Source organism: Anolis sagrei, chromosome X (assembly GCF_037176765.1).
Source record: "Anolis sagrei isolate rAnoSag1 chromosome X, rAnoSag1.mat, whole genome shotgun sequence".
In the NCBI taxonomy this organism is placed as follows: domain Eukaryota; kingdom Metazoa; phylum Chordata; class Lepidosauria; order Squamata; family Dactyloidae; genus Anolis; species Anolis sagrei.
Window position 1 is genome coordinate 78,588,364 of NC_090034.1, and position 16,305 is coordinate 78,604,668.

General features: G+C 43.0%; 1 protein-coding gene across 1 annotated transcript in view; it reads left to right on the forward strand.

Moving 5' to 3' along the window:
• Positions 1 to 16,305, forward strand: part of LOC132780587 (digestive cysteine proteinase 2-like) — a 54,371-nt gene that overhangs the window by 7,086 nt on the left and 30,980 nt on the right. The window contains exon 2 of the mRNA XM_060784314.2: positions 14,551 to 14,610. Within this exon, the coding sequence (XP_060640297.2) occupies positions 14,551 to 14,610 (60 nt within the window). The remainder of the gene's footprint in view (positions 1 to 14,550; positions 14,611 to 16,305) is intronic.

Consider the following 16,305-nt stretch of genomic DNA (forward strand, 5'->3'; position numbering starts at 1 on the left):
TCTTGCTGTTACTGGGGGAACGTTAAGTGGAGTGGTGGTTCTCATGATGCTTTTCCTTGATATACGTCTACTGGATTTTGTGTATATGTGTGTGTGTGTCGGGAAGAACTTGAGAAATTCCAAGTTAGCCCATTGCGTCACCAGGGGCTCCATTATATGGATATGCTGATGAGACATAATACATCTTCCCCACCCCCATAGCTTCTTCCACCCCTCAACTTTAATGCTTTGAAACCTGCTAAAAGAACCTGAGGCTTATGTACATGCTGTCAAAGTACAGTAGAGTCTCGCTTATCCAACCTTTGTTCATCCAACTTTCTGTATTATCCAACGCAGTCTGCCTCCTGCCCGGATCCACAGCTGTTTCAATACATTGTGATGTTTTGGTACTAAATTTGTAAATACAGTAATTACTACACAACATTACTGTGTATTGAACTGCTTTTTCTGTTGACTAATTGTAAAACATGATGTTTTGTAAAATCATAACCTAATTTGACATTTTATAGGCTTTTCCTTAATCCTTCCTTATTATCCAACATTGTTGCTTATCCAACATTCTGCCAGCCTGTTTATGCTGGATAAGCGAGACTCTACTGTATTACAGTACCATGTCCTCTGCTGTCCCAAAGGTAATAGAAGGACAGTTTTTATTAAAATTGAAGGGCTTTGTTAAGTAAAGGCTGCTGTGGTGAGTAACCATTTCACATAATGTGCGCCAAAGACCTTGGAAAAGGTTTGTTTGGGGTTTTTTTTACTCAAACTTACAGAATCTCTCAAGAAGCATGGCTGATGAGTTTGTGAGAGTGGCATATCTCCTTGATGTTGATGACTGTCTTCAAGTTGTTTCCGAATTATGACCATCCTGTCATGCGGTTTTCTTTGCTACATCTACATGAAGCCGTTGGGGGAGATCATCCGGAGTTCTGGAGTTAGATATCATCTGTACGCAGATGTTGTTCAACTCTAACACTCCTTCCCACCTGCTACTAAGGAGGCTGTTAAGGTCCTGAACCGATGCTCGGCAGCTGTGATGGTCTGGATGAGAGCGAACAAATTGAAATTGAATCCAAACAAGACAGGGGTACTCCTAGTCAGTTGCAAGGCCGAGCAGGGTATGAGGGTATAGGATTACAGCCTGTGCTGGATGTGGTTACACTCCTACTTGAAGGCGTAGGTTCACAACCTGGGAGTGATCCTGGATTCATCGCTGAGCCTGGAACTCCAGGTCTTGGCGGTGGCCAGGGGAGTTTATGCACCAGCTGCACCCATGTCTTGGGAAATCTGGCTTGGCCACGGTGGTCCACACTCTGGTTACATCCTGTATAGATTACTGCAACACACTCTACGTGGGGCTGTCTTTGAAGACTGTTCGGAAGCTTCAATTGGTCCAACGGGCGGCAGCCAGATTGCTCAGCGGAGTGGCGTACACGGAGTATACCACTCTCCTGTTATGTCAGCTCCATTGGCTGCCAGTCTGCTACCGAGCACAATTCAAAGTACTGCCTTTAGCCTATAAAGCCCTAAACCAAGGGTCCTTAAACTTTTTAAACAGAGGGCCAAGTCACAATCCCTCAAACTGTTGGAGGGCCGGATTATAATTTGAAAAAACATGAATGAATTCCTATGCACAGTGCACATATCTTATTTGTAGTGCAAAAAAACACTTTAAAACAATACAATAATTAAAATGAACAATTTTAACAAATATAAACTTAGTAGTATTTCAATGGGAAATATGGAGCTGCTTTTGGCTGATGAGATCGGATTGTTGTTGTTGTTGTTGTTGTGTGCTTTCAAGTCGTTTCAGACGTAGGTTGACCCTGAGTGAGGGCTGGGTAACTGACCTTGGGGGGCCACATCCGGCCCCCGGGCCTTAGTTTGAGGACCTCTGCCCTAAACGGTTCTGGCCCACTTTACCTGTCCGAACATATCTCCTATGAAACATTTTGGAGTTTAAGATCGTCTGGGGAGGCCCTGCTCTCAGTCCCGTCTTTCTCGCAGGCGTGAAAGTTAGGGATGATATACAGGGCCTTCTCAGTGGTGGCCCCTCAGCTGTGGAATTCCCTCCCCAGGGACATCAGATCAGCCCCCTCCCTCCTGACCTTCTGTTAGAAAGTAAAAACATGGCTTTGTGACCAAGCCTTTGGAGAACTTGAGAAATAGACAGCTATGGAATTGATGTGCACTGACTAACTGGAACAGCTGGATTATGCTTGAGGATCGTGTTATTACTGCTAATATATTGTTTTATGTGTTTTTAAACTGTCTTAATGTATTTTAACTCTATTTAAAAGCCTGTAATTTTACATATCCTATGGCTTTGTATGGTTGCCTACTAGTAAGTCACCTTGGGTCTCCTCTGAGGTAGAGAAAGGCAGGGTAGAAATACCATAAATAAATAAATAAATAGATTTGTTCAGTAAGGGTTTGGCATTGCCTTCCTCTGAGGCTGAAAGAATGTGATTTGCTCAGGGTCATCCAATGGGTTTCCCTAGCAAAGAAAAGATATAGGATTCTTGATCTCCAGAGTTGGAGTCTAACACATACCGTATATACTCGAGTGTAAGCCTAGTTTTTCAGCCGTTTCTATAGGTTGAAAAAGTTCCTCTCAGCTTATACCCGGGTCAATGTTATTTAATATTTTACTCTGTTATTATTTTTTTTATTACATGTATTACTTTATTATTATTGTTGCATTTATTATTTTACTCTATTATTATTATTACATTATTATTTTACTTTATTATTGTTATTATTACATGCATTATTTGACTATTTATTATTGTTATTATTCCATTTATTATTTTACTCTATTATTACTGTTATTATTACATTTCCATTATTTTACTCTATTATTATTATTATTATTATTACATTATGTTACTCTCTTTATTCTTATTGGAAGGATACATAAGCACATTTACGTTGCAGAAGGTTAGACTCAGAGTTGGACAGTTTTATCTTAAATTACAGTGTTATGTAAAGATTCAAAAACATTAACCTTCTGATGCCTTAATTAATGTAATTTTATTGGTATCTGTTTTTATTTTGAAACTAACCAGTAGCTGCTGTATTTCCCACCCTAGGCTTATACTTGAGTCAATACGTTTCCCCAGTTATTGTGGTAAAATTAGGTGCCTCGGTTTATATTTGGGTCGGCTTATACTCAAGTATATACGGTAATTTCACCGTGTTGGTTTGTCTCATTAAGAGCCACATCCATTCTTTTAGTGTGGTGAGATGTGTTCCACACTGGGCATGCGCACTCAGCAGCAAAGTAGCATAGCGCAAGGGAAGATGTCTTCACTGTGTCTGGTTGTGATCCCCAGGTTGTGCCAGTCAGCTTTCGTATGATATTGTTTCTAGCACCCACTTTTTGCTTGATGTTCAGGCAGTGCTTCTTGTAGGTAAGAGCGCGGTCCAGAGTGACTCCCAGGTATTTGGGTGCGCTGCAATGCTCCAGTGGGATTCCTTCCCAGGTGATCTTCAGAGCTCGGGATGCTTGTCTGTTCTTGAGATAAAAGGCACATGTCTGTGTTTTGGATGGGTTGGGGATCAGCTGGTTTTCCCTGTAATAGGCAGTAGGAGCACCTAGAGCTTTGGAAAGCTTCTGTTCTACCATCTCAAAGGTCCCTGCTTGAGCAGTAATGGCACGATCATCAGCATAGATGAAACTCTCTGTCCCTTCTGGCAGTGGCTGGTCATTTGTGTAGATGTTAAACATGGATGGAGCAAGCACGCTCCCCTGAGGCAGGCCGTTCTTCTGTTTCCGCCATCTGCTTCTCTGGCCCTGGAATTCAACAAAAAAGCTCCTGTTTTATAGCAGGTTTCCTATGAGGCGGGTGAGATGGTAGTCCTTTGAGATATTATACATTTTTCTCAGGAGGAGGCGGTGGTTTACAGTATCATAGGCTGCTGACAGGTCTATGAAGACAGCTCCTGTGATCTGCTGCCTTCCAAAGCCATCTTCTATGTGCTGAGTTAGGTTCAAGACTTGCGATGTGCAGCTTTTGCCTTTTCTGAAGCCAGCTTGCTGTGGGATCAGACATGGGTCTATTTTTTCCATAATTCTATGCAAAATAAGTCTCTCCAGAACTTTGTAGAGGTGGCACAACAGGGAGATTGGTCTGTAGACATGCCGCATTATCACGGGGTGTCTGCGCCCTACACCACTGGAGAAATTACACTGTTTAGCCGGTATTGCACCACCTGACATCCGCCAGGAAGTAGCAGCCAGTAGTGAAAGGACCAAGGCAGGGACATCTCCAGCTCATCCCCTGTTTGAGTATCAGCCAGCACACCAATGACTTAAATCAAGAAATAGTTTTCTTAGATCTACAGAGACACTCACCGGAACACCTCAGCAAGCGAGAGTCCAAAAGTGACAGGCTCAAACCCAGAACCCCAACCAATGGCTGATACCAAATGAGAGACTCCCCCCTGGGCACACAGAGAACTGGGCGACTTGGAAGGCGCTGAACAGACTGCGCTCTGGCACCACAAGATGCAGAGCCAACCTTCAGAAATGGGGCTACAAAGTGGAATCCTCGACATGCGAGTGTGGAGAAGAGCAAACCACTGGCCACCTGCTTCAATGCACCCTGAGCCCTGCCACATGCACAAGGGAGGACCTTCTTGCAGCTACACCAGAGGCACTCCAAGTGGCCAGATACTGGTCAAAGGACATTTAATCAACTACCAAACTTCACAAATTTTGTATTTTGTCTGTTTGCTTTGTTCTGTTAGAAATGTAATATATTTGACTGGTTGTCCTGACACGACAAAAAAAAAAATCTGTGTTGGTTCCATTAGATCTGTGCACTGACGTCAAAATAACTTTTCAGACCCTATTCTGCTACAGAATCACTGTTGGAGGAACCTCTTGGTCATACAAGGAGGCTGTAGCATCAGTGAAAGAATAAAGGTATTTTTGTCATGAAGTCAGGATGACATTGTCATTCCCTATAATATCATCTGTCCTTTTGATTGGAGTTGCAGTCCTTAAAGTAGCGGCTGCGTTTCTCCGGAAAAAATAAATGGTTATGAGGCATCCTCTGACGCATTTGAGAGTAACCATCTTAAATGGGTGATTGAAGACTTCGTAGCTCAAAGGTCTGCAAACTTTTGAAGTTCAGGGTCCCTCAGACTGTTTGGGGGGTCGGATTTTAGAGGCTCCCTTAAACTTTATTGCATTATTGTATTTACATTTAGTATCTACTGTATACTTACAGTAATATCTACACTGTAATTAGTTTTTTAAAATTAAATAATTTTGCAATAATTTTAATTGTACTTTTCCATTTTTTTCTAACTCATTTATTTCTTGTAAAAATTAAATGATAGCCTTATATTTGTCTCCTGGCAACCAGTCTTTTTAGACCCACCCTGCCACTACTTAGGGCTATTCCACTTAGCAAGATATGTTTAGTGTGTGTGTGTGTGTCGTGTCAGGACAACCAGGACTGGGCCCGGTCCTGTTCAACATCTTTATTAATGACTTAGATGAAGGGTTAGAAGGCAGGATCATCAAGTTTGCAGACGACACCAAATTGGGAGGGAGAGCCAATACTCCAGAAGACAGGAGCAGGATTCAAAACGATCTTGACAGATTAGAGAGATGGGCCAAAACTAACAAAATGAAGTTCAACAGTGACAAATGCAAGATACTCCACTTTGGCAGAAAAAACGAAATGCAAAGATACAGAATGGGGGGTGCCTGGCTTGAGAGCAGTATGTGTGAAAAAGATCTTGGCGTCCTCGTGGACAACAAGTTAAACATGAGCCAACAATGTGATGTGGCGGCAGAAAAAGCCAATGGGATTTTGGCCTGCATCAATAGGAGCATAGTGTCTAGATCTAGGGAAGTAATGCTACCCCTCTATTCTGCTTTGGTTAGACCACACCTGGAATATTGTGTCCAGTTCTGGGCACCACAATTCAAGAGAGATATTGACAAGCTGTAATGTGTCCAGAGGAGGGCGACTAAAATGATCAAGGGTCTGGAGAACAAGCCTATGAAGAGAGGCTTAAGGAGCTGGGCATGTTTAGCCTGAAGAAGAGAAGGCTGAGAGGACATATGATAGCCATGTATAAATATGTGAGAGGAAGCCACAGGGAGGAGGGAGCAAGCTTCTTTTCTCCTTCCTTGGAGACTAGGACGCGAAAAAATGGCTTCAAACTACAAGAAAGGAGATTCCATCTGAACATGAGGAAGAACTTCCTGACTGTGAGAGCCATTCAGCGGTGGAACTCTCTGCCCCGGAGTGTGGTGGAGGCTCCTTCTTTGGAAGCTTTTAAACAGAGGCTGGATGGCCATCTGTCAGGGGTGATTTGAATGCAATATTCCTGCTTCTTGGCAGGGGATTGGACTGAATGGCCCATGAGGTCTCTTCCAACTTTTTGAGCCTATGATTCTATGACACCTTCCAGATCGAATTGTTAGCATATCTGCATGGACACCTTTTATCTCCCTAGGCAGAAGCTAGGGCTAATGCCAAGAGCTCACCCCAACCCGCAGCTTTGAACTGCCAACCTTCTGGTCAGCAAGATATTCTACAGCTGGCAGTTTCTACCGTTGCCTCTTGTAATAGAAATAAAGTCAATTAAAGGAATGATGAGGCAGGTTGCTGTTGGTTGTGCCAATCCACAGACGGATGGATTTGTGTCTTGAGAGCTGTGGCACTAGTAGGAGGAGAAATATGGCAATGAAGAAAGCTGTTGTATTTTGACAGCTGGCCCCATGGCAGGAGCAAAGTCCTCGTCATCATTCGCTTCAAGGAACAGGCACTAAGAGCACCGGACGCAATTCTGAAAGGGGAACATAAATGCATTGGGCTTGAGGTGGGAGCTGAGGTCTGTTCAACAGCCAGTCCCTGATGCACATCAAAGGATCCTTCTGAAACTTTTCCTAACATATTGGAGAGTGTTGTCATTGCATGGAGAGTTTTTTTAAAATAATGACCAAAGTCTTCTTTGCATCTCAAGCCCATGAACATTCACTTGAAGCAACTCCCATCTCTGATTATTACAGGGCATGTTTATTCTTTTTGGGAGTGGGCATGCCACTTTAGGGAACATAATCGGAGATAATAACCACATTTGTGTTTGTGTGGCTTGGCCCTCCAGTACGTGCTCTATTCGCATGACTTTTTGATATATGTTATCCTTTCTGGGTTTCTCTAGATCAGGCATGGGCCAACTTCAGCCCTCCAGGTGTTTTGGACTTCAACTCCCACAATTCCTAACAGCCTGTTAAGAATTGTGGGAGTTGAAGTCCAAAACACCTGGAGGAAGGGCTGAAGTTGGCCCATGTCTGCTCTATAACATGCAAAGAGTGCTAACACAGGGCTCTTCCACACAGCCATATAACTCAGAATATCAAGGCAGATAACCCACAATATCTGCTTTAAAGTGAATTAGATAATCCACATTGCCCTATAATCTAGTTTATTGTGGATTTTATACAGCTGTGTATAACCCATCCCATGAGAACGACAGTATACATTCAAGATTAGATAGAAAGAAAGATGGATAGATGGATGGATGAAAACAGCAACCAAGCAATTGCCAATGCATTTTATTCTACTTCAGGTAGAAATAATAATAATAATAATAATAATAATAATAATAATAATCAAAGTATGGATTGTCGATGTTGCAATCCCAGGTGACAGCAGGATTGAAGAGAAACCACTGGAAAACCTGACACGATATGAGGATTTAAAGGTTGAACTGCAAAGATTCTGGCACAAGCCAGTAAAGGTGGTCCCAGTGGTGATCGGCACACTGGGTGCAGTGCCTAAAGATCTTGGCCTGCACTTAAACACAATTGGCGCTGACAAGATCACCACCTGCCATCTGCAAAAGGCCACCATTATTCACCAATACATAACATAGTCCTAGACACTTGGGAAGTGTCCGACCTGTGATCCAATACACCAGCCAGCAGAGTGTCTGCTGTGGACTCATCTTATTTTTCAAATAATAATAATAATAATAATAATAATAATATTTTTTTGTCATGTCAGGAGCGACTTGAGAAACTGCAAGTCACTTCTGGTGTGAGAGAATTGGCCGTCTGCAAGGACATTGCCCAGGAGATGCCCGGATGATTTGATGTTTTTATCATCCTTGTGGGAGGCTTCTCTCATGTCCCCGCATGAGGAGCTGGAGTTGATAGAGGGAGCTCATCCACCTCTCCCTGGATTTGAACCTGCGACCTGTCAGTCTTCAGTCCTGCCGGCACAGGGGTATAACCCACTGCGCCACCGGGGGCTCCAATAATAATAATAATAATAATAATAATAACAACAACAACTTAATTTTTATACCCCGCCTCCATCTCCCCGAAGGGACTCGGGGCAGCTTACATGGAGACAAGTCCAGTAACACAGAGTTAAAAACATATAAAATATAACAGTAATATAAAACAACATAAAACCAACAGTATACCAATAATAAAACAACCATCATAAGCAACAACCAAGAGCATATGTAGTTCCCCCGGTATGATTCTGTGATAATCTTCTGGCAAAAGTTGACCATGGAGTCACACTCAAGGACTTAAGAGATTCTAAGGCCTCTTCTACGCTGCCATATAAAATCCAAATTATCTGCTTTGAACTGGATTATATGGCAGTGTAGACTCAGATAGTCCAGCTCAGAGGAGATAATATGGATTATCTGCTCTGATAATCTAGATTATTTGGCTCCAGGGGAGGCTCAACCCATTACGCAAAGTAAGCATTTGCAGTATAGTTGATTTTGCTCAGGGGCGCTCTTGGGGGAAAATAGACCTTGACATATGCGAGTTGTAGTTACTGGGATGTATAGTTCACCTACAATCAAAGAGCATTCTGAACTCCAGCAATGATGGAATTGAACCAAATATGGCACACAGAACTCCCACGACGAACAGAAAATGTATATCACTGATTGGTTGGGGGGGGGGGGGGGCACCAAAATACTGTTTGCTTACCATTGAAAATTACCTAGGGCCACCTCTGTTTGGCACTTTAGAAGGATCCTAAGATACCCTTCCACACAGCTGTATAAAATCCACATTGATCTAGATTATATGGCAGTGTGGACTCAGATAATCCAGTTCAAAGCAGATAATGTGTATTAACTACTTTGATAATCTGAATTATATGGCAGTGTAGAATGGCCCTAAGAGAGGTGTTCTTCCAGGTTAAAAAAGTGGATTTTTAAAATTTGCACTTTTTTCACTTTTGCTGTTTTAGCCCCAGAGAATAAGGAGGGCTGGCTTTACAACTTCCCTGGCTGCAAAACACAGTTGAATTCCTAGGAGGCTGCAAAGCAGAGCTCCCTTTCTTTTGGTTTTAATGATGTGAGAGTGGTCTCAGGGAGTCAGTCCGGCACCGTATCTATTCATTAAAAACCTACTCCTGCATTGAAAGCAATTGCACCCGGTCCAATCTTCTGTGCAGGAATTTGATCACACCCTGGTTGACCAAGTAGTAATTGGCTGGCCCCAAACATTGGCACTCTTGCACACAAGTTATTATTACCTGTGAACATTTCCCTGCAAATATCACCCACGGTGTGTGAATGCATGGCAATAATTTGTCAGTGTGTCCTAACAGTTATATAACAGCAATTTTTATCCACTTCAGAGATACTATCCTTGAATGTGTGAAATACTTCCCGAAGTTTTGACATTCTCAGCTTGATTTGCCTAACTAATAAGTCACAGCCAAAAGTATTCAAGAGAGGCTAATCAATTGCATCACAAATCTCACATAAACACATAGTCAATTCTCTGCCCACAAATACTGGGTGTATTGCATCATTGGTAAACAGGTCCAGTCCAAATATGAGGCAAAGAGAAGCAATGGCTTCATGCTACAGATGGTGGGAGGCGACAGGGACATTACTGTCATTCCTCATTTTGCAATCTTTTCTTCATGGAGAATAAATGATGTGCCCTAGAATACATCCTACACTAACAACAACAACAACAACAACAGCAACAACAGTTATTTATTTGTACACCGCCCTATCTCCCCAAAGGGACTCAGGGTGGTTTCCAACATGTATGGCAAACATTTCCTACACAACTTTGCTACCCTCCAGTGTAATAGAATCAAATAGCTTTATTGTTATTGTACATTGTACAATGAAATTAAATGCTTTCCCCAGCACACATCACCCATCCCTGCACACTCCCACCACCACCGCTCAGCTCACAATGCCACATCAATGTGAAACCAAGGAGTTAAATATCACCACAGCTCTAGCATAAAAGCTGTCTCTCAGTCCATTTGTCCTTGTCTTTGTCACCCTGTACTGACTGCCAGTTTGGCTGAGGCTGAGAAAGTGTGATGTACCTAAAGCTATCCAGTAGGTTTTCATGGTTTTTGGGGAGGAAATGAAGCCTTGATCTCAAACCACTACACTTGTTGGCTCCCTCTCAGAACATTACCTCTAAGCCAGTAGTTCAAAACCTTCCTAATGCTGTGAACCCTTAATACAGTTCCTCATGTTCCGTTGACCCCCGACCATAACATTACTTTTGTGCACTTCATAACTGTAATTTTGCTACTGTTATGAAACATCATGTAAATATATGGTATACTGGGTGTATTTAAATTCACTGTACCAAATTTGGCACAAATACCCGATACACCCAAATTTGAATACTGGTGGGGTTGGGGGGCAGGAATTGATTTTGCCATTTGGGAGTTGTAATTGCTGAGATTTATAGTTCACCTACAATCAAAGAGCATTCTGAACTCCACCGACAATGGAATTGAACCAAACGTGGCAAACAGAACTCCCATGACCAACAGAAAATACTGGAAGGGTTTGGTGGGCATTGACCTTGAGTTTGGGAGTTGTAGTTCACCTACATCCAAAGAGTACTGTGGACTCAAACAATGAAGGGTCTGGACCAGGCCTGTAGCCAGGATTTTGTTTCGGGGGGGGGGGGGGGGAGTCTGAGTGAAAGAGGGTCTACCCTAGCAAACCTTTTGTATCGTTACCCTAATACCCCCATGCATATGGGATATATTGAGTATGGTGATCAGATCATGATATGAATAAACATAACAGTTTAAATAATGTACCAGTAAGGCCTTCTCGCGGACCACCATCAGAATTTCGGGGGGGGGGGGGGGCTGAAGCCCCCCAAGTCCGCCCCCCCCCCTCTGGCTACATGCCTGGTCTGGACCAAACGGAGTACAAATACTCCATATGCCCGAATGTGAACACTGTTGGAGTTTGAGGAAAACAGACCTTGACATTTGGGAGTTGTAGTTGCTGGGATTTATAGTTTCATCTTCAATCAAAGAGCCCTTTGAACCCCACCAATGATAGAATTGGACCAAACTTCCCACACAGAACCCCCATGACCAATAGAAAATACTGGAGGGATTTGGGAGGAACTGACAGTGATTTAGAGGAGATGTAGTTCACCTATATCAGGAGAGCACTATGAACCCAAACAACGATGGGTCTAGACCAAATTTGGCACAAATACCCCATACACCGAAATTTGAATACTGATGGGGTTGGGGGGATTTACTTTGTAATTTGGAAGTTGTGGTTGCTGGGATTTATAGTTAGCCTGCTCTCCCCTCCCCGCTTGGAGTCTCAGAAACAGCCCTCCCCTTGGCTGAGAGGCAGGTTGAGAGGCCAGCCAATCTCAGCGGACAAGGGCTTTTGGTGGGAGGATTCCCCAAGTGTTTCCAAAAACAAAGAGAATGGTAGGCAGAGAGATCTTCAGCCTTCTCTGCCAAAGGGGTCCCTAAGACCATCAGAAATATGTGTTTTCTGATGGTCTTTGGTGACCCCTCTGACACCCCCCTCGTGACCCTCCCAGGTTGAGAAACGCTGCTCTAAGCAAACAACCTCCTTAAAGTAACTTCCTATGCTCTAATGTGAGGAGATGAAAGCAGACAGCCAGGAGGTGAGGGAAATGCTGACTTAGGATAACTTGGAGAGAAGAGGACATTTCCTCCTGGAACTTTCTGTTCTAAATTAGAAGGCTCCTAATGAAACCTGGTAACTCAATGGTTGCAGCCCTGGCTGGGAACCACTAACAACCAGTGTTGCTTGTTCTGCTGCAGTTTTTCTCCTACTCAGTAGCTCCCAGCTTTGCCCAGAGGAGACAAAAGTGCTGAGTTGGACAGCACATACCAACGCTTGTTTGTCAAGGTGCTGTCAGTTGAGGCTTCGGTGCCAAGCAGCTTGCAAATTAGGGCTTTGTCCCTTCAGTGGAAAAAAGCTGAGATGAAGGAAGAGATGAGTCCCATTTTCAAGGTGTGTTGGCCCCAGTTGAAATCTTATTTTGAAAGTTGCTTAAGGGTAGAGGGAAGAGTTTTGAGCATGTAGAGCAAGGGTCCTCAAACTGTTGAAATCAAAGTCACAATCCTGCCGACTGTTGGAGAGCCAGCATAGAGTTTGAAAATTATTTTTATTTTCAAACTGCAAAGACTATGGCACAAGCCAGTAAAGGTGGTCCCAGTGGTGATCGGCACACTGGGTGCAGTGCCTAAAGACCTTGGCCTGCACTTAAACACAATCGGCGCTGACAAAATCACCATCTGCCAGCTGCAAAAGGCCACCTAACTGGGATCTGCACGTATTATTCCTAGCAGTCCTAGACACTTGGGAAGTGTCCGACACGTGATCCAATACAACAGCCAGCAGAGTGTCTGCTGTGGACTATTTATTTATTAATTATTTATTTAGAACTTTTATATACCCGTCTTCTCACCTCCAACGAGGGACTCAGGCCGGTTTACAACAGAGGAGTTCATACACAATAGTTAAAACATCACATCCTATAAAACTATATAAAACACATTAAAATACAATCATATAATTACATAAGGCCAAGTCGTCAGAATAAAATCATAATTCATCACCATCCGTCCATGTGGTCAGGGGTTATGGACTCACTCATCAAATGCCAGGTTCCAGAGCCAGGTTTTCACCAACTTTCTAAAGGTCAGGAGGGAAGGGGCATTTGTAATCTCCAATGGAAGACAGTTCCAGAGCCAAGGGGCAACCACCGAGAAGGCCCTGTCCCTCGTCCACACCAGACGCTATTGCGAGGGTGGTGGGACCGAGAGCAGGGCCCCTCCAGAAGATCTTAACAACCTTGATGGTTCATAGGGGAGAATCCGTTCGCACAGGTAAACTGGGCCGGAGTCGTTTAGGGATTTATAGGTCAACACCAGCACTATAAAATAATAATTGAAAAGTCGACGACAGATCCAAAATGTAGACTCTGCAAGGAAGCAGATGAAACAATAGATCACATCCTGAGCTGCTGCAAGAAGATTGCGCAGATGCACTACAACCAGAGGCATAACACCGTTGCTCAGAACTTGTTTCACAAATACCATCTGCCTGCGACAAAGAACTGATGGGCTCACATGCTGGAAAAAGTTACAGAGAATGAACACGTCAAGCTACTCTGTCACTTCTGAATTCAGACTGACAGAGTTTTGGAGCACAATACTCCTGACCTCACGATCGTGTTAAAAACAAAGTATGGATTGTCGATGTTGCAATCCCAGGTGACAGCAGGATTGAAGAGGAACAACGGGAAAATCCGACATGATATGAGGATTTAAAGATTGAACTGTAAAAACTCTGACACATGCCAGTCAAGATGGTCCCAGTAGTGATCGACACACTGGGTGCAGTGCCTAAAGACCTTGGCCTGCATTTAAACACAATTGGCACTGACAAAATTACCATCTGCCAGCTGCAGAAGGCCACCTTACTGGGATCTGCACACATCGATACATCACATAGTCCTAGACACTTGGGAAGTGTCCGACATGTGATCCAATACAACAGCCAGCAGAGTGTCTGCTGTGGATTCATCTTGTTGTGTTTCTAATAATAATAATAATAATAATAATAATAATAATAATAATAAATCTTTATCTATATTCTGCTCTGTCTCCCCAAGGGGACTCAGGATGGATTACAGAACACATATAAGGCAAATATTCAATGCCATTATACAATTAACAAGGACAGACAATACATAAACAGAGGTATAGGCTTTCCCATCTTTTTCTATCTTCGGCATCTGGAGGCTGTGCTCGACTCCAGCCACAGGGAGGTGCTGTCGCTCCATCTTCCATGCCAAGGAGCTTTGTTGTACTTAGACGTCCTTCTGATCAAACCGCCAGTATGTCCTTGTAAGCTGGACAGAAGTTTCTGCTGTCTTATTTCAAAGCTGCCTGTCGAATTTGTGGCAAAGCCAGGAATGTCCTAATTTATTGCTATTCCCAGGACAAGTGGCTTCTTAAAGCTACCCAACAGTTCCTGAAATCTGTAAACTGAGGGAGATAATGTTTCCATATTTACTACTCACAATGGAGCTCTCACCCCATGTTGAGCAATCTTACAATGCCTTAAAGTTATTTATTCATTTATTTACGACATTTATATGCCGACCTTCTCACCCCGAAGGGGACTCAGAGCGGCTTACAAGATATATATTATTATTAAATATTAAATTATTAAATATTCATCGTCTTTCTTTTTTTTCCCTTTTTTCAGGACATGGATGCAATTATTCAAGAACAACCCCTGATTTTGGAGCCTTGTACCATGTCAAAGGTAAGCGTTACTTTGTGTGGTTTTTCAGAGTCCTTTATTCACTTTGGCTAAAATGTCTAGTATGGACAACTCTGTCATTATGACAGCAAAGCTTGGGAACCCAACATATTTCCTGAGAGATGACAAAAACGCTGAGCAGTACAATATTTGTGTAAGTGTCATTTCCCCCTATTAATGCTGTCTGTTCTTATGTAGTTCAACTAGTTTGACTACATGTACTGGATCAGATACTGAAGCACACTTTGGTTGATGGCACTGATGCTGTGTCCTGCCTAGTGAGTGTAAGAGACAATCAGAAGCATGAAATAGCCTTGTCTGGTGAGAGTTGGTATCCCAAACTACAAAATGATGGACAACATCTGCTTGGGATGCAGAAACCAATCCACATTGAAACACATATCTATAGCTCTTCATGACCATTTAATGCAGTGGTTCTCAACCTTGCCAATGCCGTGACCCCTTAATGCAGTTCCATATGTTGTGGTGACCCCCAACCATAATATTGTTTTCGTTGCTACTTGATACCTGTCATTTTACTACTGTTATCAATTGTAATGTAAATATCTGATATGCAGGATGTATTTTCATTCACTGGACTAAATTGAGCACAAATACCCAATATGCCCAAATGCGAATGCTAGTGGGGTTGTGGGGAGGATTGATTTTGTAATTTGGGAGTTGTAATTGCTGGGATTTATAGTTCACCTATAATCAAAGAGCATTCTGAACTCCACCAGCGATGGATTTAAACCGAACTTGGCACACAGAGCTCCCATGACCAATAGAAAACACTGGAAGGGTTTTGTGGGCATTGACCTTGAGTTTGGGAGTTGTAGTTCATCTATATCCAGAGGAGTGCTGTGGATTCATGGAATGATGGATCTGGACCAAACTTGGCACGAATACTCAATATGCCCAAATGTGAACACTGGTGGAATCTGGGGAAAATAGACCTTGACATTTGGGAGTTGTAGTTGTTGGGATTTATAGTTCACCTACAATCAAAGATCATTCTGAATTCCACCAGCGATGGATTTAAACCGAACTTGGCACACAGAACTTCCATGACCAATAGAAAACACTGGAAGGATTTTGTGGGCATTGACCTTGAGTTTGGGAGTTGTAGTTCACCTATATCTAGAGGAGTGCTGTGGATTCATGCAATGATGGATCTGGACCAAACTTGGCACGAATACTCAATATGCCCAAATGTGAACACTAGTGGAGTCTGGGGGGAAATAGACCTTAACATTTGGGAGTTGTAGTTGTTGGGATTTATAGTTCACCTACAATCAAAGAGCATTCTGAACTCGACCAACAATAGAATTGGGTCAAACTTCCCACACAGAATCCCAATGACCAACAGAAAATACTATGTTTTCTGATGGTCTTTGGCGACCCCTTTGACACCCTCTCGTGACCCCCTCAGGGGTCCCGACCCCCAGGTTGAGAAACACTGATTTAATGGTTTCTGGCATAGAATCACAGAATCAGAGTTGGAAGAAACAACAAGGGCCATCCAGTCTAAATCCATGACATGTAAGAAAACACAATCAAGGCATTCCTGACAGACAGCCATCCATCCAACCTCTGCTTAAAAAATCTTCAGAGAAGGAAACTGTGTGTACGAACCCACACAATCTCTCCAATCATCTGGAGAGGCCCTGCTTGCGCTCCCACCTCTGTCACAGGTGC